This window comes from Schistocerca gregaria, chromosome 4, assembly GCF_023897955.1.
Source record: "Schistocerca gregaria isolate iqSchGreg1 chromosome 4, iqSchGreg1.2, whole genome shotgun sequence".
Taxonomy (NCBI): domain Eukaryota; kingdom Metazoa; phylum Arthropoda; class Insecta; order Orthoptera; family Acrididae; genus Schistocerca; species Schistocerca gregaria.
Window position 1 is genome coordinate 663,302,874 of NC_064923.1, and position 25,821 is coordinate 663,328,694.

The 25,821-nt window shown below is 41.4% G+C and overlaps 1 protein-coding gene across 2 annotated transcripts in view; it reads left to right on the top strand.

Moving 5' to 3' along the window:
• LOC126267180 (cholinesterase 1-like) overlaps positions 1-25,821 on the top strand; it is a 156,513-nt gene that overhangs the window by 12,638 nt on the left and 118,054 nt on the right. For both annotated transcript variants that reach the window (XM_049972143.1, XM_049972142.1), the window contains exon 2: positions 3,732-3,869. In XM_049972143.1, coding sequence (XP_049828100.1) covers positions 3,732-3,869 — 138 coding nt within the window. The remainder of the gene's footprint in view (positions 1-3,731; positions 3,870-25,821) is intronic.

Sequence of the window (25,821 nt, forward strand, 5' to 3'; positions counted from 1 at the left end):
GAGAAGGAAATTGGCGTGCCCTTTCAAAGCACCCATCCCAGCATTTGTCTTATGTAACCAGGACAATCGAGTAAAATGTAAATCTAAATGCCGTGGTGTGGATTTGAACTACTGTCCTGCCAAGTTCACATCCAATATCATACCACTATGCCACCTTGCTTGATTTATCTTGTTTCTATGAAAGTTGTAGACAACCTTTTGCCCCCTGTGTTTTGCACAAGGTAATATCAGAATTTCAAAAAGCTTGTTCCAGGCACTACTATTAAAAAGTTATTTTTTTTTTTTTTTTTTTTGGATTGGCTGAAACTACAAGTGTGTGTCTGTCTTTCTTCTATCATCTAATACAAGTTGTTGGGTTGTATTGCCAAACATGTTCTTCCATTTTTCCAGAGCCCAAAGTGATCTTCTCCCACCAGATCAACTTCTAAATAATTTGTGCTATAGTGCAAGTCATGTACAGATTGCTGTCCTAGTGGATGTGTATTATCTGTATGTACCCCAGAAAATACTGATGCTGTGCAAGCAAGAGTGATCAGGAGTCCATATCATTTGGTTCAAAAGAGTGCCTCAGCATTGGATCTGAGATCTCGGAACATGCTCAGAATACTCCGTGGCCTTCAATTTCATCCTTACAAGCTTCAGATTGTTCAAGAACTAAAATCTAATAATTCTGTATTGCTTGTATAATGGAAATCTGTTGCTTAAAATCAGTTAGGTGCTAACTTCACTGAAAATTTTTGAGTGTCAGCTGAAGCCTATTTTCACCTAAGTGGATACATGAAGAGTTTGCCTGCACATCTGAAAAGGTAGTGTAGATTGCTGACTTGTAGAGGACCTAGAATTTTTTTATGGTACTACCAAGGATTGTTCCATGGCGGGAGGACTGTTAAGGGGTGCACTCAGCCCTGTGATGCCAATTGAGGAGCTACTTGAATGAGAAGTAGCAGCTCACACATCTGGTAAATAGGCAAAATGGCCGTGAGAGCAGTGTGCTGATCACACGTCCCTTTGTACTTCATTCACATGACACCTCACTGCAGAAGGTGACATGGCTGCTAATTGTCATCCCTTAGTCTTCAAGGCCTGGACGAGGAGCTCGGATACATGACTAAGCAGAACATATTTTACTGGGCACAAACAGATCCTGCTGCACTTCAATAGTGTCTGTGACAGTGCTAAAGTTACTGTATGGAGTGCAGCAAAAAAATGGTTGGCTCAAATGGCTCTGAGCACTATGGGACTTAACATCTGAGATCATCAGTCCCCTAGAACTTAGAACTATTTAAACCTAACTAACCTAAGTACATCACACACAACCATATGGCCAAGGCTGGATTTGAACCTGCAACTGTAGTGGTCACGCGGTTCCAGACTGAAGCGCCTAGAACCGCACGGCCACACCGGCCGGCTGGAGTGCAGCAACACATCATGTCATGGGCTGCAGGCCTTCAGATCTTTGAAGATGAAGGAGGCTCTGCTGTCATAGTGATGTCTCAACATTGCGAAGTGACATGAAATGGAATGAGAATGTGAGGACTGTGGTAGGGAAGGCAACTGGTGGACTTCAGTTTATTGGGAGAATTTGAGTAAAGTGTGGTTAATCTGTAAAGGAGACCACATATAGGACACTGGTGCGACCTACTCTTGAGTACTGCTCAAGTGTTTGGGATCTGCACGAGGTTGTCTTGAGAGAAGACATTGAGGCAATTCACAGGCAAGCTCCTAGATTTATTATCAGTAGGTTTGATCAGCATGTAGGTGTTACCGATATACTTCAGAACCACGAGTGGGAGTCTTTGGAAGGAAGAAGACATTCATTTCGAAGAACGCTACTGAGAAAGTTTAGAGAAATGGCGTTTGAAGTTCACTGCAGAATGATCCTACTGTCACCAACATTTCGCGTAGGGAACCATAAAGATAAGATATGAGGAATTAGGGCCTCATACAAAGGCATATAGACACTTGTTTTTCCTTCACTCTATCTGAGAGAGGAACAGGAAAGGAAACAACTATTTGTAAAGAGTACCCTCTGCCATGCCCCATATGGTGGCTTGCAGAGTATGTATGTAGATGTAGATGTAGATGTATCCCATTTTGTCTACTTCATTTGCTGTATTTTTCATTTATTCTCCAAGGCTGTTGGTGTGACAATTTTCAGCACCAAGAACTTAAATATTTCTCTTATAAACTGAAACTTCTTTTCCTCGCAGCAATATAAAGGTAACTGAATCGTCAAAGAGACTGGTATAGGAATTCATATTCAAATAGGCCTTCAGAGATTTATAAACAGGCAGAATACAGTGTTGCAGTCACAATGCCTATATAAGCCAACAAGTGTCTGGCACAGTTGTTAGATCGATTATTGCTGAATACCGCTGCCAGAAAAAAATCCTGTGAGAATGGGGCCAATGACATCTGAAGAGATTTATTCAATCTGACAGAAATGCAACCCTTTCACAAATTGCTGCAGATTTCAATGCTGGGCCTTCAACAGGTGCCAACATGCGAACCATTCAACGAAACATCAATGAAATGAGCTTTCGGAGCTGAAGACCTACTTGTGTACCCTTGATGACTGCACAACACAAAGTTTAATACCTTGCCTGGGCCTGTCAACACTGACATTGGACTGTTGATGACAGGAAACATGTTGCCTTGTCGGACGAGTCTCGATTCAAATTGTACCAAGCGGATGGATGTGTACAGGTATGGAGACAATCTCAAGAATCCATAGACCCTGCATATCAGCAAGGGACTGTTCCAAGCTGGTGGAGGCTCTGTAATGGTGTGGGATGTGTGCAATTGGAGGGATGTGTGACCCCTGATGCATCTAGATACGACTCTGACAGGTGACATGTACGTAAGCATCCTGTCCGATCACCTGCATTCATTTGTATCCATTGTGCATTCCAATGAACTTGGGCTATTCCAGCAGGAGAATGCAACACACTACATCCAGAATTGCTACTGAGTGACTCCAGGAACACTCTCCTGAGTTTAAACACCTCGGCTGCCCACCAAAGTTCCCAAACGTGAACATTATTGAGCATATGTGGGACACCTTGCAACTTGCTGTTCAGAAGAGATCTCCACCCCTCTCATACTCTAACTGATTTATGGACAGCCCTGCAGGATTCATGGTGTCAGTTCCCTCCAGCACTACTTCAGACATTAATCCACTCCATGCCAAGTCATGTTGCAGCACTTCTGTGTATTCACGGGGGCCCTACTCAATATTAGGCAGGTGTACCAGTTTCCTTGGCTCTTCAGTGCAAATTGTGACAAGAAAAATGCTTCAATTTATATTTTTTGCCAAATTTTTCGTCCAGTGTCAGCATTATTTCATTCATCAAAGCCAACTCTCCATATTCTGTAGAATTCCTTTCCCCTGTTTGAGCTAGTAACTGCTCCCCTTGAAACTCTCAATGATGTCTGCTTGTTTTGATATATGCAGTAGCCAATTCCATAATTTCCTACACTTTTTAAAGTTACACTACCTCTATTTACTAGATGTAAATATGATTGTAATTTACAGTAATGCTGGTAATTATTTTATGTGTAACCATGTAATCTACCTTGTACCAGTGTTCAGTGCAAACTCATATTGTAACAGAGGAAGAAAGGGCTAGGCATTATTGCCTACAAATGTAGTAATTGCCAGAGAGTCAATTCCTGAATTTCTCTGAAATCTGTTACTGCAAATTAATGGTAATTTTACTTTTACATTTCAGAGTGAAAATACTGTAACAGTGCCAGTAGGCAGTGGGTCAGTGGTGGGTCTTCATGTGACTTCGATTACCGGAAAGCAATATTACAGTTTTAGGAGAATACCTTATGCTGTACCCCCAGTTGGGAGTCTCAGATTCCAGGTGGGTTACTTTATTTGCATGAATGTTAATTTATTTAATTGTTGTACAGCTTGTTGTGCAGGCTGATTTTTGTTTAACATGTTAAGAATGCTCGTATATCTTTGTTTCACTGCAGACAAAACAAGATTAAAAACACACTAGCTAGAGACAATTGGGACAGTGTCTACCACTTAAAAGGTACAAATAATAAATGGGATGAATTCTATTCATTTCTCTTGAGGCATTTTAATTTTTGTTGTCCAATTAAAACAAAACCAATTCTCAGTTATTGTGGAAAAAGAGTTAAGTCGAAACTCCCAGCTAAAGTAGTCAATTATGTACATTTTTCTGCTACTAGTCAAATTCAGTTATTTTATTTCACAACACTGAAACACATTTCAAGCGTGTTTTGCTTATCATCAGGCATTTAAGCATACAGCTATTACTTAAAGATAAAATATCTTAGTCTGACTTCACATAGAACTGTTTTGTTTACTGCTGCTGCAGTGGCTGCTGGAGTACAGCTCCATACCAGCAGAAGACAACATTGTACAAGAATTTCTGGCACAGCTGCTACCCCTAAATACACCAGTAGCCACTCCAGCAGCAGAACAAGTGAACAGAACAGTTCTAGTTAAATTTATACTAAGGCATTTTGTCTTTAAATAACAGTGGTATGCATAAACAACTGACAATGAGTGAAACATGCTTGAAACACATTTCAGTGTGTTAAATTAAACATAAAATAATATGTGTGACAGGTAGTAGAAAAATACAGATCATTATTCCACATAGTCACAGTTCCAGCAATGCTGATGAACAGTGCTGTTTTTCTGGGGGAACGCTGGAGGATGTGTACCCCTAAACTTTTTCGTCAACAAAGTAACTTTTTTACGATGTTGAGAACTTGGAAGAGTGCCAAAGATTTATTTCATGGACGTAATTTTTTTATTTCATTTTTTTGTGTTGGTAATTGTAATGCAAATGATAGCATTACAGTTTTTGGTGGAAAAAGCGATGTCATTGACTGTTCAAGCATTTCGAAGCTGCGGCCGATACCATTTTTTTTGTAGTTCGATGTTGATGACGTCATGGCTAAAAGCAGACGGGTGGTATCCCATGCTTCAGTTATAAGTAATTTTTACTACATTATATCCAATGTCGGAGTACCCTCAAACTTTTGTTTAGAAAAAAAGCATTGCTGATAGAGCTTAGTGCCTTTTTCAATAAAAACAATCTCCTCACAGAAATCCAATGTAGATTTTGAAAATATTATAATACCATGACAGATGTCACAAAATTTTTGCAAGTCAGCAGCTATCTAGGTGAAGGAAAGCATACTGGAGGCACATTTTTAGATCTCTTAAAGACAGTTGACCTCTTTACCCGTACACTTCTCTTGCACATACTGAGTGTGCGCAATATCACACACATAATTTTTGAACATAGAAAGAAACTTCCACATGGGAAAAATATATTAAAAACAAAGATTCCAAGACTTACCAAGCGGGAAAGTGCCGGTAGACAGGCACAATAAAAAAACACACAAACACACACACAGAAATTCTAGCTTTCACAACTGACGGTTGCTTCTTCAGGAAAGAGGGAAGGAAAGGGAAAGACGAAAGGATGTGGGTTTTAAGGGAGAGGGTAAGGAGTCATTCCAATCCCGGGAGCGGAAAGACTTACCTTAGGGGGAAAAAAGGACAGGTGTACACTCGCACACACACATATATCCATCCGCACATACACAGACACAAGCACATATATATATATATATTAAAAACAAAGATTCCAAGACTTACCAAGCGGGAAAGCGCCGGCAGACAGGCACATGAACAAAACACACAAACACACACACAGAATTACGAGCTTTCGCAACTTGCAGTTGCTTCGTCAGGAAAGAGGGAAGGAGAGGGAAAAATGAAAGGATGTGGGTTTTAAGGGAGAGGGTAAGGAGTCATTCCAATCCCGGGAGCGGAAAGACTTCCCTTAGGGGAAAAAAGGACAGGTGTACACTCGCACACACACACACACACACACACACACACATCCATCCGCACATATATATATATATACACACACACTCCTGGAAATTGAAATAAGAACACCGTGAATTCATTGTCCCAGGAAGGGGAAACTTTATTGACACATTCCTGGGGTCAGATACATCACATGATCACACTGACAGAACCACAGGCACATAGACACAGGCAACAGAACATGCACAATGTTAGCACTAGTACAGTGTATATCCACCTTTCGCAGCAATGCAGGCTGCTATTCTCCCATGGAGACGATCGTAGAGATGCTGGATGTAGTCCTGTGGAATGGCTTGCCATGCCATTTCCACCTGGCGCCTCAGTTGGACCAGCGTTCGTGCTGGACGTGCAGACCGCGTGAGACGACGCTTCATCCAGTCCCAAACATGCTCAATGGGGGACAGATTAGGAGATCTTGCTGGCCAGGGTAGTTGACTTACACCTTCTAGAGCACGTTGGGTGGCACGGGATACATGTGGACGTGCATTGTCCTGTTGGAACAGCAAGTTCCCTTGCCGGTCTAGGAATGGTAGAACAATGGGTTCGATGACGGTTTGGATATACCGTGTACTATTCAGTGTCCCCTCGACGATCACCAGAGGTGTACGGCCAGTGTAGGAGATCGCTCCCCACACCATGATGCCGGGTGTTGGCCCTGTGTGCCTCGGTCGTATGCAGTCCTGATTGTGGCGCTCACCTGCACGGCACCAAACAAGCATACGACCATCTTTGGCACCAAGGCAGAAGCGACTCTCATCGCTGAAGACGACACGTCTCCATTCATCCCTCCATTCATGCCTGTCGCGACACCAGACACAACTGGAGGCGAGCTGCACGATGTTGGGGCGTGAGCGGAAGACGGCCTAACGGTGTGCGGGACCGTAGCCCAGCTTCATGGAGACGGTTGCGAATGGTCCTCGCTGATACCCCAAGAGCAACAGTGTCTCTAATTTGCTGGGAAGTGGCGGTGCGGTCCCCTAAGGCATTGCGTAGGATCCTACGGTCTTGGCGTGCATCCGTGCGTCGCTGCGGTCCGGTCCCAGGTCGACGGGCACGTGCACCTTCCGCCGACCACTGGCGACAACATCGATGTACTGTGGAGACCTCACGCCCCACGTGTTGAGCAATTCGGCGGTACGTCCACCCGGCCTCCCGCATGCCCACTATACACCCTCGCTCAAAGTCCGTCAACTGCACATACGGTTCACGTCCACGCTATCGTGGCATGCTACCAGTGTTAAAGACTGCGATGGAGCTCCGTATGCCATGGCAAACTGGCTGACACTGACGGCGATGGTGCACAAATGCTGCGCAGCTAGCGCCATTCGACGGCCAACACCGCGGTTCCTGGTGTGTCCGCTGTGCCGTGCGTGTGATCATTGCTTGTACAGCCCTCTCGCAGTGTCCGGAGCAAGTATGGTGGGTCTGACACACCGGTGTCAATGTGTTCTTTTTTCCATTTCCAGGAGAGTGTATATATATATATATATATATATATATATATATATATATATATATATATATATATATATATATATATATATATATATACCCAAAGATGTTGTAACTTACCAAACGAAAACATTGGTATGTGGATAGAGACAATAAAAAACACACAAACACATACACAAATTTCTAGCTTTCGCAACCCAAGGTTGCTTCATCAGGAAAGAGAGAAGGAGAGGGAAAGATGAAAGGATGTGGGTTTTAAGAGAGAGGGTCAGGAGTCATTCCAATCCAGGGAGCGGAAAGACTTCCCTTAGGGGGAAAAAGGACAGATATACACTCACACACACACACATATCAATCCGCACATATACAGAGACAGACAGACAGGCAGACAGTGGCAAATCTGCACCCTAGACGTCATCTGCATCGTAGAGACACACCTCTTGCCAACCAAGCGATTCAGCATGTGCAGTTACTCTGCCCAGAGGTTCAACTGCCAAGGCCACCCAGGTGATGTATGTGACACCTTTGTGAAACAGAGGATTTGCCACTGAACTGTTGAGATGTCAAACTCAGTTGAGATGCTAAACTTGGTATGGTCGAGGCTGCATGGAGAGAGTTAAAAGTAAGGAATCAAGTACTGGCAGTAGTTTCAGAGTATACGTGGTACTAAGAAAACTTCAATGTACAGGACCTTCAGCGATTGGTAGGCATCAGGCAGTGGTTTGTAGTAGCTGAGGATCTGAATTCCAAACGTGGGAACTGAGGTTTGTGTTCTACCCTTCCCTTTCTTATTGTTGCTACAGCCCATGACGATGAAGTATTTTCAAAAGATTCGAGAGGAGTAAGATTTACAATGATGGGTACAGACCAGAAGAATACACTCAGTCATGAGTAGGAATATAGCACAAAATCAATCAGCCACATAAACCAGAGTTTGTAAGGTATGTTGACTCATGAAAGGAGAAAATAATGAAAAAATATTTGGGCCTAAGCTTACGATTTGGGGACCGACCCATGAACCCGAACCACACTGGGTACACACCAGCAGAAATGTTTTGACACAACAAAATGCATAAAGTTCATAATCATATATCAGTAAGCTCAATCATGTGTAAAGAGTAATTATAGGAAGCATTTATCCTCAATCAATAGTTGCCCTGTCTCCCTGACTACACACATAGAGTCACGATGACCAGGGGTACCCAAAACAGAATTAAGCATGAGTTTGCCCACAACTCAAGTACCAATGAGATACAATAATGCAGTACTTAGGATAAATACAGGTAATCAGACTCATAAATAGCTTTGAATAATGACATAATTGAGTAGCTTGAGGACCAAAATAGGTGTTTGAAATCAGAAATGTATACAGCTTTTTATACTGTCTGTACTTGGAAATGTCTTCCACGTCATTATTTAAAGTTACGTAATGTATTGGGAAGTTAATCCCCCTACTTGAAAAAACATACATTTGTTTGGAATAATGCAATCCATGGCAGTCACAACTTTTCTGAACAAATAGTTTCATGGATTCCACATACAGAATAATTTCTTGGCTAACAATTTAAAAATTTCAGTCACAACACTGATGTAGTTGTCAGATGCTTGAGTACATTAGGCAGCACCTATGATCTCTTGTAAGTCAACTGGACTGGCAAGGCTGCAGCCACACAGGAGTGTGGGAATGGATTCACCCTCATCTTCCAGTTTCCTGCATAGATTTCTCATCACACACTCCAACAGATAGCTTACTTCCTGTCTAGCATTCACATAAAATTCTGCAACATTGTTTTGTGTGTTAAATATGCTATTCAATACCTCCGTCACACACATGACGAATGCTCTGTCAATTTATATTGAAAAAACAAATATATAGTGCTGACGTCAAAATGGCTTAAAAAGAATTCACATATGAAACTTCAATAAACAGTGCTAAATGCAATGAAAAAATGAACTAGTAAGGTGATATAAAAAGCCATACTAAGATACTATTCCTTATTGTTTTGTACATATGAATAAAATGAGTCTTCATTCGGTTTACCAGAACACCCAAGACTTTACTCAGAAGAGTTCATGACAGATTTAATTATTCTTTGCAAAGTACATAGGAATAATAATAATAATAATAATAATAATAATAATATTTAGCACTAATATATTCTAAGATAATAATATTTATTTCTAGATATTTAATGGCATTGTCCCATTTCAAAATTGTAAAAGGATCTACTCATTTAGTCTCTTGGCGTACATGTATCACATTCTAAAGCACAAATCTATTACAAAACAGAATTATATAGTTGTATGAACTTGCAAATATAGTATGGCATAGATTTGAACTCTGTCAATAGATAAGGCAGAACTTTAGAAATCACATCATCTTACATACTACATTCCTGACAAACAAAAAAGAATTATGTAGTTGTATGAACCTGCAAACATTGTGTATATTTTCTTCTAGACTAGGGATCACTATGCATCCATGTCTGAAGGTTTTGTCTTCTATACTAAAAGTTAGCAGTACTTGAGATTTTAACAATTTGCTTTGCTTACCAGTAGCCTCCTCTATCTTTACATCTACAATGGACATTTCCACAGAATTCCTACTTTACTTGATCTTGTCTCTAAATTGTTCAGATATATCACAAATCAGGCTATGTGTATCAATCAGACAGTTATCTTCCCACTGGTCAGTCTTAATTGTAATGTAAGGGCATCCAAAATCTGATTTATCTTCTTTGTTGTCAGACACCTCATGCAAAAGATCACTTTCAATTTCATCAAATGCTACATCTACACTGTCTTCACTGGGTTTAATCAACTTAACAGGTATCATAGCATTACTTTGGTTACTCATGTTGTCAGGTAAAGATTGAACACAATGAATAGAATCCATGGCACAACTAACATCACTTGTTACAGAAGGGACACAAAAACACAAGTCTTGAATCACATTGTACCAATGTCAGGGTATTATGCATGTCACTGATGAATAAGATGATGGGTTGAAGCGGAAGCTTTCTCATAGAGGCTTTCTGACCTCCTTTTGATGTATGTGATGATTGATGGTTCTCCTAGAAGTCCTTAATATGTGTGTATTGGGTGTCCCAGGCTGCAACTGCAGTGGTTCAGAGAATCCTATTTTTTAAGTCCTGTAGTTTCATCAGATGGAATTTAGTTTTGGCAGTAATATTATAACTTTTCTAATTAGTTGGAAGTTGGTGAGGTCTCTGTGGATAAGATACTCCAGTACTTTTTCCTAGAAAACAAAGGAGTGAAATGGATCTATAGCTTTGGGGAAGGATGGGGTTCTTATTGAGGTACAGTAAGATTATAACTTTTCTAATTAGTTGGGAAGAAGCATACTAGAACTAAGATAAGATGTAATAATATCCAGATAATGCACCTCACTAATCTGAAAAGTATGGTATCTAATAACATCACATCAATTAAAACTCCCCAGACCACCAAAGCTTTCAATAGAACCATACACCAATGACATACCAAAATTGGCAGGTAGTGAAGTAGCATTTTATGCCAATGACACACTGGTCTATAAGAGCAACAGCAACATCACATTCATTGCCAGAAAGTTACAAGAACACTTTGATGAGATCACCAGTTGCTGTACAATCTGGGAGATAAAGATAAACCCTGAGAAGAGTGTAGCAGTAAGGTTCACACAAAAAGTGACCCCCACCTCCCCATCCAAACTGACAGATTTCTATGCGTGGCCGAATGCTTGAATCGAGTGACTTGGCAGTCTATTTTGGCATTCAGCTAGATAGATGCTTAACTTTTGGTAAGTCATTAAATAGGCCCATTACCAACTTTATGTGCTCCTCAAGTATGGATGGCTACTGACTGAGACAAGCTATGACTGTACAAAGCTGTCATCCTTCCAATGATGCTATATGGCTCTGAAGTAAGGTCCATGTCAGCAGCTCTCATCTGATGAAACTTCAGGACTTAAAAAATAGGATTCTCTGAACCACTGCAGTTGCAGCCTGGGACACCCAATACACACATATCAAGGACTTCTAGGAGAACCATCAATCATCACATACATCAAAAGGAGGTCAGAAAGCCTATATGAGAAAGCTTCCGCTTCAACCCACCATCTTATTCATCAGTGACATGCGTAATACCCTGACAATTCAGATTAAAGATCAGCCTCTCATTGACCAGACAATTTAGCATGTAAAATATTACAGAAAAACAGTCATACATAAAACAATAATCCAGACAAACAAAAAACTGCCATTTGCAAACATCATTCACCCAGGCTATAAGTCAAATGGGCAAAGGCCAGTTGTGTTTCTGTGAGATAAATATAGATACAGATGGACAGTGAAGGCTGTAAATTCCTTCGTCTACTCTTGGATGGCAGTGTTTGAGGGGAAAACCATGTTAATTATGTACACAGGGAAGTAAGCAGAGCTTTGAACTTATTTAGCCTCTGTCCAAAATTGTATTCAATAAAATGATAAAAACATTGTAGGCCTAATGTGGGTCAGTTATGGGAGCTGTGGGGATGTCTTCCTGATATGCACTTGAATAGAATATTGTTGCTACAGAAGAGAGTTGTTAGGCTGATACATTGTCTGGGATACAGGGAAACCCATCATGATGCCCTTTCCAAAAAATAATTGTCTTTCTATACACTCTTATATACATAGACTTATCACATTTTTTGGAACCCATCAGGGTGACAAATCCAAATTTTATGATGTGCATAATCACAACAGAAGAAAGAAGCACAGCTATTACAGACAGAGAACAGAATTTAAAGTACCAGAGCACTACAGAATGAGATTTTCACTCTGCAGTGGATTGTGCTCTGATATGAAACTTCCTGGCAGATTAAAACTGTGTGCTGGGCCGAAACTTGAACTTTGGACCTTTGCCTTTCATGGGCAAGTGCTCTACCATCTGATCTATCCAAGCATGACTCACAACCCATCCTCACAGCTTAAATTCTGCCAATACCTCATCTCCTACCTTCCAAACTTCACAGAAGCTCTTCTGTGAACCTTGCCTGAACTAGCACTCCTGGAAGAAAGGATATTGCAGAGACATGGCTTAACCACAGCCTGACGGATGTTTCCAGAGAGAGATTTTCATTCAGCAGTGGAGTGTGGGCTGATATGAAACTTCCTAGCACATTAAAACTGTGTTCTAAGCCATATCTTCGTAATATCCTTTCTTCGAGAAATTCTGCAGGGTTCACAGAAGAGCTTCTGTGAAGTTTGGGAGCTAGGAGACGATGTACTGGCAGAATTGAAGCTGTGAGGATGGGACATGAGTTGTGCTTGGGTAGCTCAGATAGTATAGCACTTGCCTGCGAAAGGCAAAGGTCGCAAGTTTGAGTCTCGGCCCTGCACACAGTTTTGATCTGCCAGGAAGTTTCATATCAGTGCTCACTCTGCTGCAGAGTGAAAATTTCATTCTGGAAACATCCTCCAGGCTGTGGTTAAGCCATGTCTCCACAATATCCTTTCTTCCAGCAGTGCTAGTTCTGCAAGGTTCCCAGAAGAGCTTCTGTGAAGTTTGGTAGGTAGGAGACGAGGTATTGGCAGAATTGAAGCTGTGAGGATGGGTCATGTCATGTTTAGGTAACTCAGATGGTAGAGCACTTGTCCACAATAGGCAAAGGTCCCGAGTTTGAGCCTTGACCCAGCACTCAGTTTTAATTGGCCAGGAAGTTTCATATCGGAGAACTGTCCATATATTTGTGGCCAATGCAGTATAAAAAATTGCCAGAAGCAATAAGAGTATATACCAGGGATCTATTTTAAACAAATTTGAATTTCTTGTAAAAAATGTCTGTATACATTGAAAGGATTCTCAGCTGTGTATATTATATATTAACTTTGTAATAAGTATTTGATGTACTATACCTTTGTAACAAAATGACATTTACAATAGCTATCATTTGATGACTACAAGGAAAAAGAAATATAAATAAAATTAAAAAAATGTTTATCATAATCTGCAAAAACTTAAAAATATATGGAGATAGAAAAAGCTATTAACTACCAGAAAATGCCAAAATGTTGATGATAAGGTTTTATCATCAAAAAGATTAATAAATAAGAAAGGTAGAAATGGTTTAAGTAGCTGGGGCTGTTCTAAGATAAAACTGAAAAGTCATGTTGGCCCTGAGGCTGGGGGGAGAGGCCAGCATGACAAGTCAGGTAAAAAATGGCGGTAGATACAATTTGAAAGCCTTAAAAATTAAAACTGCCAGAAATAACAGTCAGCAAGTTAGATATACAGTAGGAGAAATAGTCCAAAATTAGAAGCACGGGGAGCAGTGACACAGGAAAATGAAGGAGCAAACTGTAGAGAACAAGCCTAAGAAGGGGCAAATGGTAGAAAACAAGCCTAAAAATAAAGACAAGAGAACACGAAAAATATGAAAGTGTGGCAAAACAGAGAAAGTCAATTTAAAAAAGAAAATAATTATGGAGGAGAAGTTGATGATAGAAAACTAATTGTGGTGTGGGCGAGGGGAGAACAGAATGTGTGTTGGCAGAAATAAGGCAACTGCTATTGGTTGAAGACGAAAGGGTGGATGGATGGCAGGAACAAGAAATTTGCTTTGAACAAATTATGAGATGTTGCTTGTTGTGGGAAGAAACAGTCATACTATTAGCCAGGTAGGCACCACAATTATGACTACTATATTCAACAGTGTGCATCACAACAATTACTTGAGAATAAATGTGTAACTAATGGGGAGATATTGAATAGGATTTGGGGGGGGGGGGGGGAGGGGGGCAGGGAGAGGAATTCGTGGCATAGCTTGTATAGAAGCAGGGATCGGTTGGTAGGGCATGTTCTGTGGCATCAAGGGATCACCAATTTAGTATTGGCAGTAGGGTATAAATTATAGAGAGAGACCAAGATATGAAAACACTAAGCAGATTCAGAAGGATGTAGGTTGCCTGGAAATGAAGAAGCTCGCACAGGATAGAGTAACATAGAGAGCTGCATCAAAATCAAACTAGTCTCTTGACTTAAGACCACAACGACAACAACAAATGTGTTCAGTATGTAAATTCTTGCAGTTTGAGAGATAGAAGAGAAGACATTTTTAAATCCTTAACACCAAAGCTGCTATTCATTTAATGGCTGAGTAATTTTGAGCTTTGCCAATTTGGACAAGCAACTTATTACAGTACAAGTGATAGGATTAAATGTAGGTAATAGAGGAATCACTAATAAAATCGTTCATATGGCAACTACTTATGTATTGTACAACACTTGGTCGAAGGCAGTGTGGTATCAGGATGTGGGCATCCAAGAGTGCATGAAAATTGGTGAAAAGAGAACAACAGAACAACATAAAAAAAGTGGCTGTAGTTTGTTCCAGAAATTTACTGTTGTAGGGTAGAAGTGCTGCCTGTGAAGCTATCAAAAAGACTGAGGGACATATTTCTTGAGAGAGGGAAGCACAAGGCACATTTGATAAGGTTGGGAGCTGGTTGCGATGAGAGCAAGTGGTTGGTCCTGGCTCAGCCTCCCCAACCCAACCCATGCTCTGGCCTGAATGTCAACATTTACAGTTCTCTGATTGGCTGCAGGAGGCTTTTCCAGAACCTTTATCAGCAGCACTACCCTAAGCATTACCTCATCACCGTTACTGTGGGGATTGTATACATGTGAGCAAGGTGAGGGTTGGCCATGATATCGGGTGGTAGCCAGTAGTGAGCCAGTCTTAGCTCTTTTATAGAACACAATTCAGCTGTTTGAAGAAAAAAGGTCTGGAAAACTAAAATATTGAATAAAATTAAGCTTTTCTCACTCAGTATGTCTGTTCGCCATACATAGGAGCATGACTGCTTTTAGGATATGTTTGCTATGGACAGATCTATTTACATCATCCCACTTAAATGTATGTTTTATCCAACACAATAAAGAATAACATATGGAAATGTTGCTTGTAAGAAGAGAGTTGATCAGAAAAAGGAAAAGGTAGCATATGGAGGAAGAAAATAAATGATGATTTGTACACATAGGCAGATAAGACAACAAAAACAATACACAACAGGACTGATGCTCATTACAAGACTGAGAATGAGTAGATAATGATGAAAATTTTCAGGTACATAAACCAAGAATTGCAGAAATAAATATATGGATAAAGATGGGATATTATGTAAACCCATGTCTTATACTAACCAATCAAGTGCTTTAGCCACTAAGCCACCTTGGTAAAGCAGTTCACAGAACTGCATGAATTACCCTGCCTCCCTTCATCAATCCAAATTCTCACTATCATTCCAGTCTACTCTAAATTCCTCCTAACACATGAATGGAATTGCTGAGGCTGTCCATAGCCCCTCAGCATCAAACATAAATGAAGGATCCAGCCTTAAACCCAGGTGCAGGTACTTGTACAAATGAAATGGCATAATTTCAGAGACTTTACAGGTCTCATAGTGATGGCTTAGTGGTTAATGCATCTGCCTAGTAAGCAGGAGACCCAGCTTTGATACCTAGCCTTGGATCAAATTTTCACTCGCTGCTTCAGTCTACATACATAAAATCATGTCTGTATGAGACCAGATGCACCCATAGTCTAGGGGTATCGTCTTTGATTCATAATGAAAAACGTCTTCGGTCCCGGGTTTGATCCCCGCCACTGCATAAATTTTGATAAATAATCAGCATTCGCGGCCGAAAACTTCCGGCATAAGAAGTCAGCCTCATTCTGCCTACGGCCTTGTCAAAGAGGGCGGAAGAGCGGATAGAGGTTCAGGGCACTCTCTTGTCCTAGGGGTGGGAAATTGCCCCTAAAGGCAGAAGAATCAGCAATGATCAACAACATGAGGATGCAGAAGGCAATGGAAACCACTGCATTAAAGACACGTAATGTGTATCCACAGGACATGTGGCCTGTAGTTGAAGAAGTGTCATGATGATCTCTCCATTGGCAAAAGTTTCCGGAATAGCCCCCATTCGGATCTCCGGGAGGGAACTGCCAAGGGGGAGGTTACCATGAGAAAAAGATTGAATAATCAACAAAAGGATAACATTCTATGAGTCGGGGTGTGGAATGTCAGAAGCTTGAACGTGGTTGGGAAACTAGAAAATCTGAAAAGGGAAATGCAAAGGCTCAATCTAGATATAGTAGGGGTCAGTGAAGTGAAGTGGAAGGAAGACAAGGATTTCTGGTCAGATGAGTATCGGGTAATATCAACAGCAGCAGAAAATGGTATAACATGTGTAGGATTCGTTATGAATAGGAAGGTAGGGCAGAGGGTGTGTTACTGTGAACAGTTCAGTGACCGGGTTGTTCTAATCAAAATCGACAGCAGACCAACACCGACAACGATAGTTCAGATATACATGCCGACGTCGCAAGCTGAAGATGAGCAGATAGAGAAAGTGTATGAGGATATTGAAAGGGTAAAGCAGAATGTAAAGGGGGACGAAAATGTAATAGTCATGGGTGACTGGAATGCAGTTGTAGGGGAAGGAGTAGAAGAAAAGGTTACAGGAGATTATGGGCTTGGGACAAGGAATGAAAGAGGAGGAAGACTAATTGAGTTCTGTAACAAGTTTCAGCTAGTAATAGTTAATACCCTGCTCAAGAATCACAAGAGGAGGAGGTATACTTGGAAAACGCCGGGAGATAAGGGAAGATTTCAATTACATTACATCATGGTCAGACAGAGATTCCGAAATCAGATATTGGATTGTAAGGCGTACCCAGGAGCAGATATAGACTCAGATCACAATATAGTAGTGATGAAGAGTAGGCTGAAGTTCAAGACATTAGTCAGGAAGAATCAATATGCAAAGAAGTGGGATACGGAAGTTCTAAGGAATGACGAGATACGTTTGAAGTTCTCTAACTCTATAGATACAGCAATAAGGAATAGCACAGTAGGCAGTACAGTTGAAGAGGAATGGATGTCTCTAAAAAGGGCCATCACAGAAGTTGGGAAGGAAAACATAGGTACAAAGAAGGTAGCTGCGAAGAAACCATGGGTAACAGAAGAAATACTTCAGTTGATTGATGAAAGGAGGAAGTACAAACAAGTTCCGGGAAAATCAGGAATACAGAAATACAAGTCGCTGAGGAATGAAATAAATAAGAAGTGCAGGGAAGCTAAGACGAAATGGCTGCAGGAAAAATGTGAAGACATCGAAAAACATATGATACTCGGAAGGACAGACTCAGCATACAGGAAAGACAAAACAACCTTTGGTGACATTAAAAGCAACGGTGGTAACATTAAGAGTGCAATGGGAATTCCACTGTTAAATGCAGAGGAGAGAGCAGATAGGTGGAAAGAATACATTGAAAGCCTCTATGAGGGTGAAGATTTGTCTGATGTGATAGAAGAAGAAACAGGAGTCAATTTAGAAGAGATAGGGGATCCAGTATTAGAATCGGAATTTAAAAGAGCTTTGGAGGACTTACGGTCAAATAAGGCAGAAGGGATAGATAACATTCCATCAGAATTTCTAAAATCATTAGAGGAAGTGGCAACAAAACGACTATTCACGTTGGTGTGTAGAATATATAAGTCTGGCGACATACCATCTGACTTTCAGAAAAGCATCATCCACGCAATTCCGAAGATGGCAAGAGCTGACAAGTGCGAGAATTATCGCACAATCAGCTTAACAGCTCATGCATCGAAGCTGCTTACAAGAATAATATACAGAAGAATGGAAAAGAAAATTGAGAATGCGCTAGGTGACGATCAGTTTGGCTTTAGGAAAAGTAAAGGCACGAGAGAGGCAATTCTGACGTTATGGCTAATAATGGAAGCAAAGCTAAAGAAAAATCAAGGCACGTTCATAGGATTTGTCGACCTGGAAAATGCGTTCGACAATATAAAATGGTGCAAGCTGTTCGAGATACTGAAAAATGTAGGGGTAAGCTATAGGGAGAGACGGTTCATATAAAATATGTACAACAACCAAGAGGGAATAATAAGAGTGGACAATCAAGAACGAAGTGCTCGTATTAAGAAGGGTGTAAGACAAGGCTGTAGCCTTTTGCCCCTACTCTTCAATCTGTACACCGAGGAAGCAATGATGGAAATAAAAGAAAGGTTCAGGAGTGGAATTAAAATACAAGGTGAAAGGATATCAATGATACGATTCGCTGATGACATTGCTATCCTGAGTGAAAGTGAAGAAGAATTAAATGATCTGCTGAACGGAATGAACAGTCTAATGAGTACACAGTATGGTTTGAGAGTAAATTGGAGAAAGACGAAGGTAATGAGAAGTAGTAGAAATGAGAACAGCGAGAAACTTAACATCAGGATTGATGGTCACGAAGTCAATGAAGTTAAGGAATTCTGCTACCTAGGCAGTAAAATAACCAATGATGGACGGAGCAAGGAAGACATCAATAGCAGACTCGCTATGGCAAAAAAAGGCATTTCTGGCCAAGAGAAGTCTACTAATATCAAATACCGGCCTTAATTTGAGGACTGTGGGAAAACCGGAACAGAAGAGAATCGAAGCATTTGAGATGTGGTGCTATAGACGAATGTTGAAAATTAAGTGGACTGATAAGGTAAGGAATGAGGAGGTTCTACGCAGAATCGGAGAGGAAAGGAATATGTGGAAAACACTGATGAGGAGAAGGGACAGGATGATAGGACATCTGCTAAGACATGAGGGAATGACTTCCATGGTACTAGAGGGAGCTGTAGAGGGCAAAAACTGTAAAGGAAGACAGAGATTGGAATACGTGAAGAAAAAAAAAAAAGAAAGAAAAAAAAGAAAAAAGAGAGAGAGAGAGAGAGAGAGAGAGACCAGTAAAGTCTCTGAAATTGCATAATTTCATTGGTGAAAGCTGGTATTGATCTGAATTAAATTTTGGATAGAGAATAAAGAGGTTATTCAAACAAAGACTAACAACTTCAAGGAATTACAGGCAAAAACAATTGACAAAAGCTGAAAATACCTTATCAGAATAAAAGAGGAAAACATCTGTGAATGGATAAGAATTTCTGAGAGGAGACAGACAAGCTATCAACTCAACTGCACCTTGTGGTTCTTCTGGTTCTTCTGTATGGGAGAGAATGAACCTAGGTAATGCTTTTTATTTTGAATGAAGTGAATAAAATTACTGTGAAGTTGTCTTGATCACAGCACAATACAAACAATACAAATAGTTCATCGCATAACAGAAATGAGTAAAACTGCAAGACAGTTCCATTTGAACACATTTTTTTCTAAACCATAGACATGTTTTTGACTTAAATTGCTACCATAGATTCGTTAACCGTCTTTTACAGCCACCAATAAAATAGCTAGAAAGTAGATAATAATTGAGTCACCATGGAAATGCATACACATGACACTTTTTTTTGCTGATCAATGTGTTTCTTTGTTTAGCTGCCAATTGATACATATTTTGCATCAAGAATCTAGACTGGTATACCTGTCAAGTGTACTTGATAGGTGAAATGGAGCAACAAAACTGTGCAGGCAAGCATGGCAGTAGGGCCATCTGGAGGAGAACTGAAATATGATTTTTTCTATGTAAAACTTCAGACTGGACTACATGTTCAAGTTGCCCATGCAAGTTTCAAGACTAGGGCTCTCAGCATATGAGATGTTCGAAAGAGCATTGTGGTTTGGTTTTTATTGTGCTAATTTGTAGTCCAGTTAGTAATATCCTTTTGTTTTGAGTTAGTGTGTTCATTTGAAAATGTGGCAAATCATTAAGGAACACCACCACTAAGGAATTCATTGACCTTTATGGATCAGAACATTTTTTTAATTAAAAAGGAAGTAGTATCACTGTTGAGGAAACCAAGATGCTACTTCCATAAAATTGGTGAAAAAGGCAAGTAACAAGCCTACTGTGGTTAATATCTATTCTTCAGTTGAAACCATGGTTACAGCTGAAGTTGAATACCTCTCAGGAGTACCATAGCATACATGGATTGGAGCCATATTTAGTGGAGGTATACATTTCCAGGTAAATCTGTCCAGACAGAAGTGAGAGGCAAACCAGAAAATGTGTAGAACCCTTTAGGATGGCACTGTATCAGGGTGAAGATGGCATAATTGCCAAGGTGTGTGATGTGGTACATAATGTATCAATTTGAATTTTAATTCACAGCCATTTCAGTAGCCCATTTCAGTAGCAGAATTTGAAGATTCATAACCTGTATGTGCTGAAGATAATCATTATGGCAGTAAACAGTAACAAAACATGTAATACAGAAATACATGATCACAACACTAGAGGTAGAGAGAGACCCCACATCATATCTCATATAACAACACTTTATGAGAAAAGCCCTCACAATGCAGGCATAAAACTACTGAATTGCTTTCATCCTAATATCTCCAAATTGCCCATTACAAAACTAAAAGTGAAATTAAGATTATGGCTCCTAAACAATCCTGTATATTCAATAGATGAGTTTCTAGATTTAGTACACTCATATGATGGAAGACCATCTATCTAAAAATATACTCCTGGAAATGGAAAAAAGAACACATTGACAACGGTGTGTCAGACCCACCATACTTGCTCCGGATACTGCGAGAGGGCTGTACAAGCAATGATCACACGCACGGCACAGCGGACACACCAGGAACCCCGGTGTTGGCCGTCGAATGGCGCTAGCTGCGCAGCATTTCTGAACCGCCGCAGTCAGTGTCAGCCAGTTTTCCATGGCATACGGAGCTCCATCGCAGTCTTTAACACTGGTAGCATGCCGTGACAGCGTGGACGTGAACCGTATGTGCAGTTGACGGACTTTGAGCGAGGGCGTATAGTGGGCATGCGGGAGGCCGGGTGGACGTACCGCCGAATTGCTCAACACGTGGGGCGTGAGGTCTCCACAGTACATCGATGTTGTCGCCAGTGGTCGGCAGAAGGTGCACGTGCCCCTCGACCTGGGACCTGACCGCAGCGACGCACGGATGCACGCCAAGACCGTAGGATCCTAGGCAGTGCCGTAGGGGACTGCACCGCCACTTCCCAGCAAATTAGGGACACTGTTGCTCCTGGGGTATCGGCGAGGACCATTCGCAACCGTCTCCATGAAGCTGGGCTACGGTCCTGCACACCGTTAGGCCGTCTTCCGCTCACGCCCCAACATCGTGCAGCCCGCCTCCAGTGGTGTCGCGACAGGCGTGAATGGAGTGACGAATGGAGACGTGTCGTCTTCAGCGATGAGAGTCGCTTCTGCCTTCCTGCCAATGATGCTCGTATGCGTGTTTGGTGCCGTGCAGGTGAGCGCCACAATCAGGACTGCATACGACCGAGGCACACAGGGCCAACACCCGGCATCATGGTGTGGGGAGCGATCTCCTACACTGGCCGTACACCTCTGGTGATCGTCGAGGGGACACTGAATAGTGCACGGTACATCCAAACCGTCATCGAACCCATCGTTCTACCATTCCTAGACCGGCAAGGGAACTTGCTGTTCCAACAGGACAATGCACGTCTGCATGTATCCCGTGCCACCCAACGTGCTCTAGAAGGTGTAGGTCAACTACCCTGGCCAGCAAGATCTCCGGATCTGTCCCCCATTGAGCATGTTTGGGACTGGATGAAGCGTCGTCTCACGCGGTCTGCACGTCCAGCACGAACGCTGGTCCAACTGAGGCGCCAGGTGGAAATGACATGGCAAGCCGTTCCACAGGACTACATCCAGCATCTCTACAATCGTCTCCATGGGAGAATAGCAGCCTGCATTGCTGCGAAAGGTGGATATACACTGTACTAGTGCCGACATTGTGCATACTCTGTTGCCTGTGTCTATGTGCCTGTGGTTCTGTCAGTGTGATCATGTGATGTATATGACCCCAGGAATGTGTCAATAAAGTTTCCCCTTCCTGGGACAATGAATTCACGGTGTTCTTATTTCAATTTCCAGGAGTGTATAAGTAATCTCACATCTTAGACTGTGTCACAAACTGTAAATATTTGAATGTCAGATAGATTCCTTAATCTAAGTATGGCAATAACAATTTTTTATGTATAGTTCATGTATGTAACTCGGTTCTCTCAACTAAATTTAGAAAAAGTTATGTAGATAAAAGTGCCAGACAATATTATGTAACCCTAGTAAGTAAGGCTCTGACTTATCCAGAAGACTGGAACAAAAAAAACTTTTTTTGTAATCAGTTGATATTGGATCAAAATAAATAAATAAATAAATAAATATCATTGTTCTGCTAAAATATTTAATTTCTGACAGAAATTTAGCCATTAACAGATCCTGGATGGATCAGACAGGTGTCACTTGATATTATGGTTTCACTGCAGGACATCTTTTGTTGGATGATGGTGTTGATTGGTGCAGTGAAAAATGAGCATCAGAGTATTATTCCAAGAGAAACACTTGCTTAACCTGGCTGATAGACACAGAGTTTCTCTTGCCATTAATCAAAAAGTCAGTTGTCTTATCTTGTCTTGCTGGTACATGATGTGGTCTAGTATGTGGTGGTGTGAGTGTGGGTCTGACACTATCTTTGCATAGCGTGACATGGGTGCACCACTTCAACTCTTTATGGACGTTTGCTGCATGCCATGTCATGATGCTGGTTGTGGTCGCATGTGTCAGATCTCATCCCTCAGATGTGCAGTGAATTGTGGTGATTGTGATATGTCCCACTGAAAGGCATCCAGATTGACAAACTCAGCTGACAGTCATAGGATTTCCCCATAGACCAGTTCAACAGGGGATGCATTGAGTTCTGGCTTGCTTATGGTGTGGAGGCCAAGCAGAACTAATGGCAGGGGTTGTCCACTTCAGCTTGTGACACACGAGGGCAGCTTTGAGGAACCAGTGCTACGTCTAGACCATGCCATTGCTGGCTGGATGGTAACTTGCTGTTAAGTGATGTGGCACACTGCAAAAATTGTTCAGCTGTGTAAACAAATTGAACTTGAATTGGCATCATCTTGTCAGTTGATATGTGCAGTAGGCATCCAAAGCGACAACACAGATGGACATTAAAACAATAGCTAGCACCTTGGTGGAGATATTATCTATAAGAATAGCTGTGACCAGCATCGGAATCTATCAACAACAGTTAGCAAATATCGTCGACCTCCTGATGGTGGTAGGCATCCCATAACATCAGTATGTACATGGGTGAGCCTCCTGATTGTGTCGGGGAATTTGCCTACTGGTGTGTGAACATGATATGAAATTTTGCTGCTTTGACAATTCACGCATCCATGAGGCCACTGACAGCAGTCCTTTTGTATCCCAGGCCACACATAATGATTAGATATGAGTGTCATCATCACTGTTATTCTGGGATGACATAAATCATGGAGGCTATGAAATACTTCTTTGTGCAGCTCTGCTGGAATGAATAAGAGAGCTTTTCTCTTGGAGGTGTCCCAATATAGCTTTGTGGTTGTCTCTGGTATGTCAGTGAGTGTCAGCTGCAGGCTGTAGTACTGTTTAAGGCAATACTGTTTAGTATTGTTTAGGCACACTTGGAATTTTTAGTCAAACTGTTGTGCTTGAGCCAGACATGCAAGATCAGTTAGTGATGGCACTGGTGCATGACAAACAGTCTGCCACAACAGTGTTCAGTCCTGAGAAATGTTTAATGTCAGTGGAAAATTGGGCAATAAATTCCATCTGATTGAACTACTTCAGAGAGCATTTATCATTTCAAAGAGCATTTGTCATTGCTCTGATGGAAGGTGGAGGTCAGAGGTTTGTGGTCTGTGTAGATTGTGAATATTCTTGCCTCCAGCTGCAGTCGGAAATATTTCACAGATGTGTAGATTGCCAACATTTCCCAGTAGTATGTGCTCCATTGTTACTAAGCAGGAGACAGTTTATGAGAGTATTCTAGGAGAAGAAAGCAAGGTGCTGCCAGGCTTCACTGCAGTGCTGCACCAATGGCTACCTGGCTAGCATTAACCATTAGCACAAGGGTGCATCTAAAGCAGGATGAGTGAGAAGCATGGCCTCAGCAGTGCTCCTCTTGGCAGCCTTGAAGGCATCTGTCATCATCTGCAATCACTGCACAGATACCCTTCCTTTTGTTTTTGGATTGGCCAGAGCTGCTGTAAGTTGTTCTTGAAGTTCTGCAGCATATGGCAGATGGCAGTGGTAGAAATTGAGCACTCCAAGTAACCTACATAATTCTTTGGCTGTCTCTGGACCAGAAATGTTCAAAATAGAACTTCATTTGGTGTGATTCCATTGACGAAATAAGATGGGTCGAAACCGTTATATCTAGTTATCCAAACAAGCACTTAGAGATCTTCAAAACAATGCCATATGTGTCAGGGTGCTCAAAACTTTCAGTAAGATGCTGTTCATGTTTCTCTGGTGCTGCTGAGAAGACAACTATGTCATCAAAGTATGCAAAATAACATGGTACTTCCCATAACACTGAGTCAATGAATCATTGCCATGTTAGTGTGGCATTTGTCAGGCTGAAAGTCATGACTAAGCTTTCAAACATACAAAAAGGCTTTATATTGGCCATCTTTGGAGTGTCTTTCTCATCAACCAGGGTCTGCATGTTTGCTTTGGGACAATCTATCAAGCTAAATACCTGTTTTCCACACAATGCATGATTATAGTCTTGTAGCAGACAGAGGCACTGGGTAATGGTCTGCAATCATTCTCATCTTTAAATCATGGTGCTAGCAACGTGGATACCACACACTTTTATTTTTAGGGACTAAAACAAATGTGATGACTATGACCATTTAGGCAGGCAGATGATCCCCTTGGTTAGCATAGTGTCAATCTCTTACTTAGCAGTTGCATACTGGTCAGGAGGTAATTGTCTGTGCCTGTATGAAATTCGCGGGACTGCCATCGTATCACAATGTACCTGTTGCAGAGCCTCCATCACACTCTTGAGAGCAGGGAACTAAGTGAGCAACTTGGCATACCCTTTTCCTGTGGCATGGGTCACCTTGGCATCAAATGAGGCAGCGTGACAGTGGAACCCAGTGGTGGACAGTGTGGTCACGGTTCCCATAGCCGAGCATTTTTTACGTTGGGCATCAAATGGTAATGCGCTGAGAGGCCTGTGCCAATGATTATGAAGTTCCATACCAAAGCAAGCCTCAGTCCCATGTCCAGTTCCAAGTGCTGCATTCTGTATGTTATGTCACTATAGCAGAGCTGTTAGTGGCTGACAGTTGAAATACGGTGGCCGGACAGTACATATCATCCTGCACTTTGGCAACATATTGATGATCCAAGTGAGTAATTACTAAAACAAAATTTGTGGACATCATACCAGCAACAAGGAAGCTCACATCAATGTCTGCAAATTATAGTGCAGGGTTGTGAGGCCAGAATGATGATAGTTGTACCCCCAGTCTTGAGATGCAGGTACATCCATCTCTGACATATTCTTGTTATTGAATGAGACATTCTTGAATGCGTAAAATGTATTCTCGATGACAAATCATGTCAGGGTCACCACTGGTGTGAGTCTTGCGGTATGGGAGGCTTGAGACTTTAATTTCATGTTCT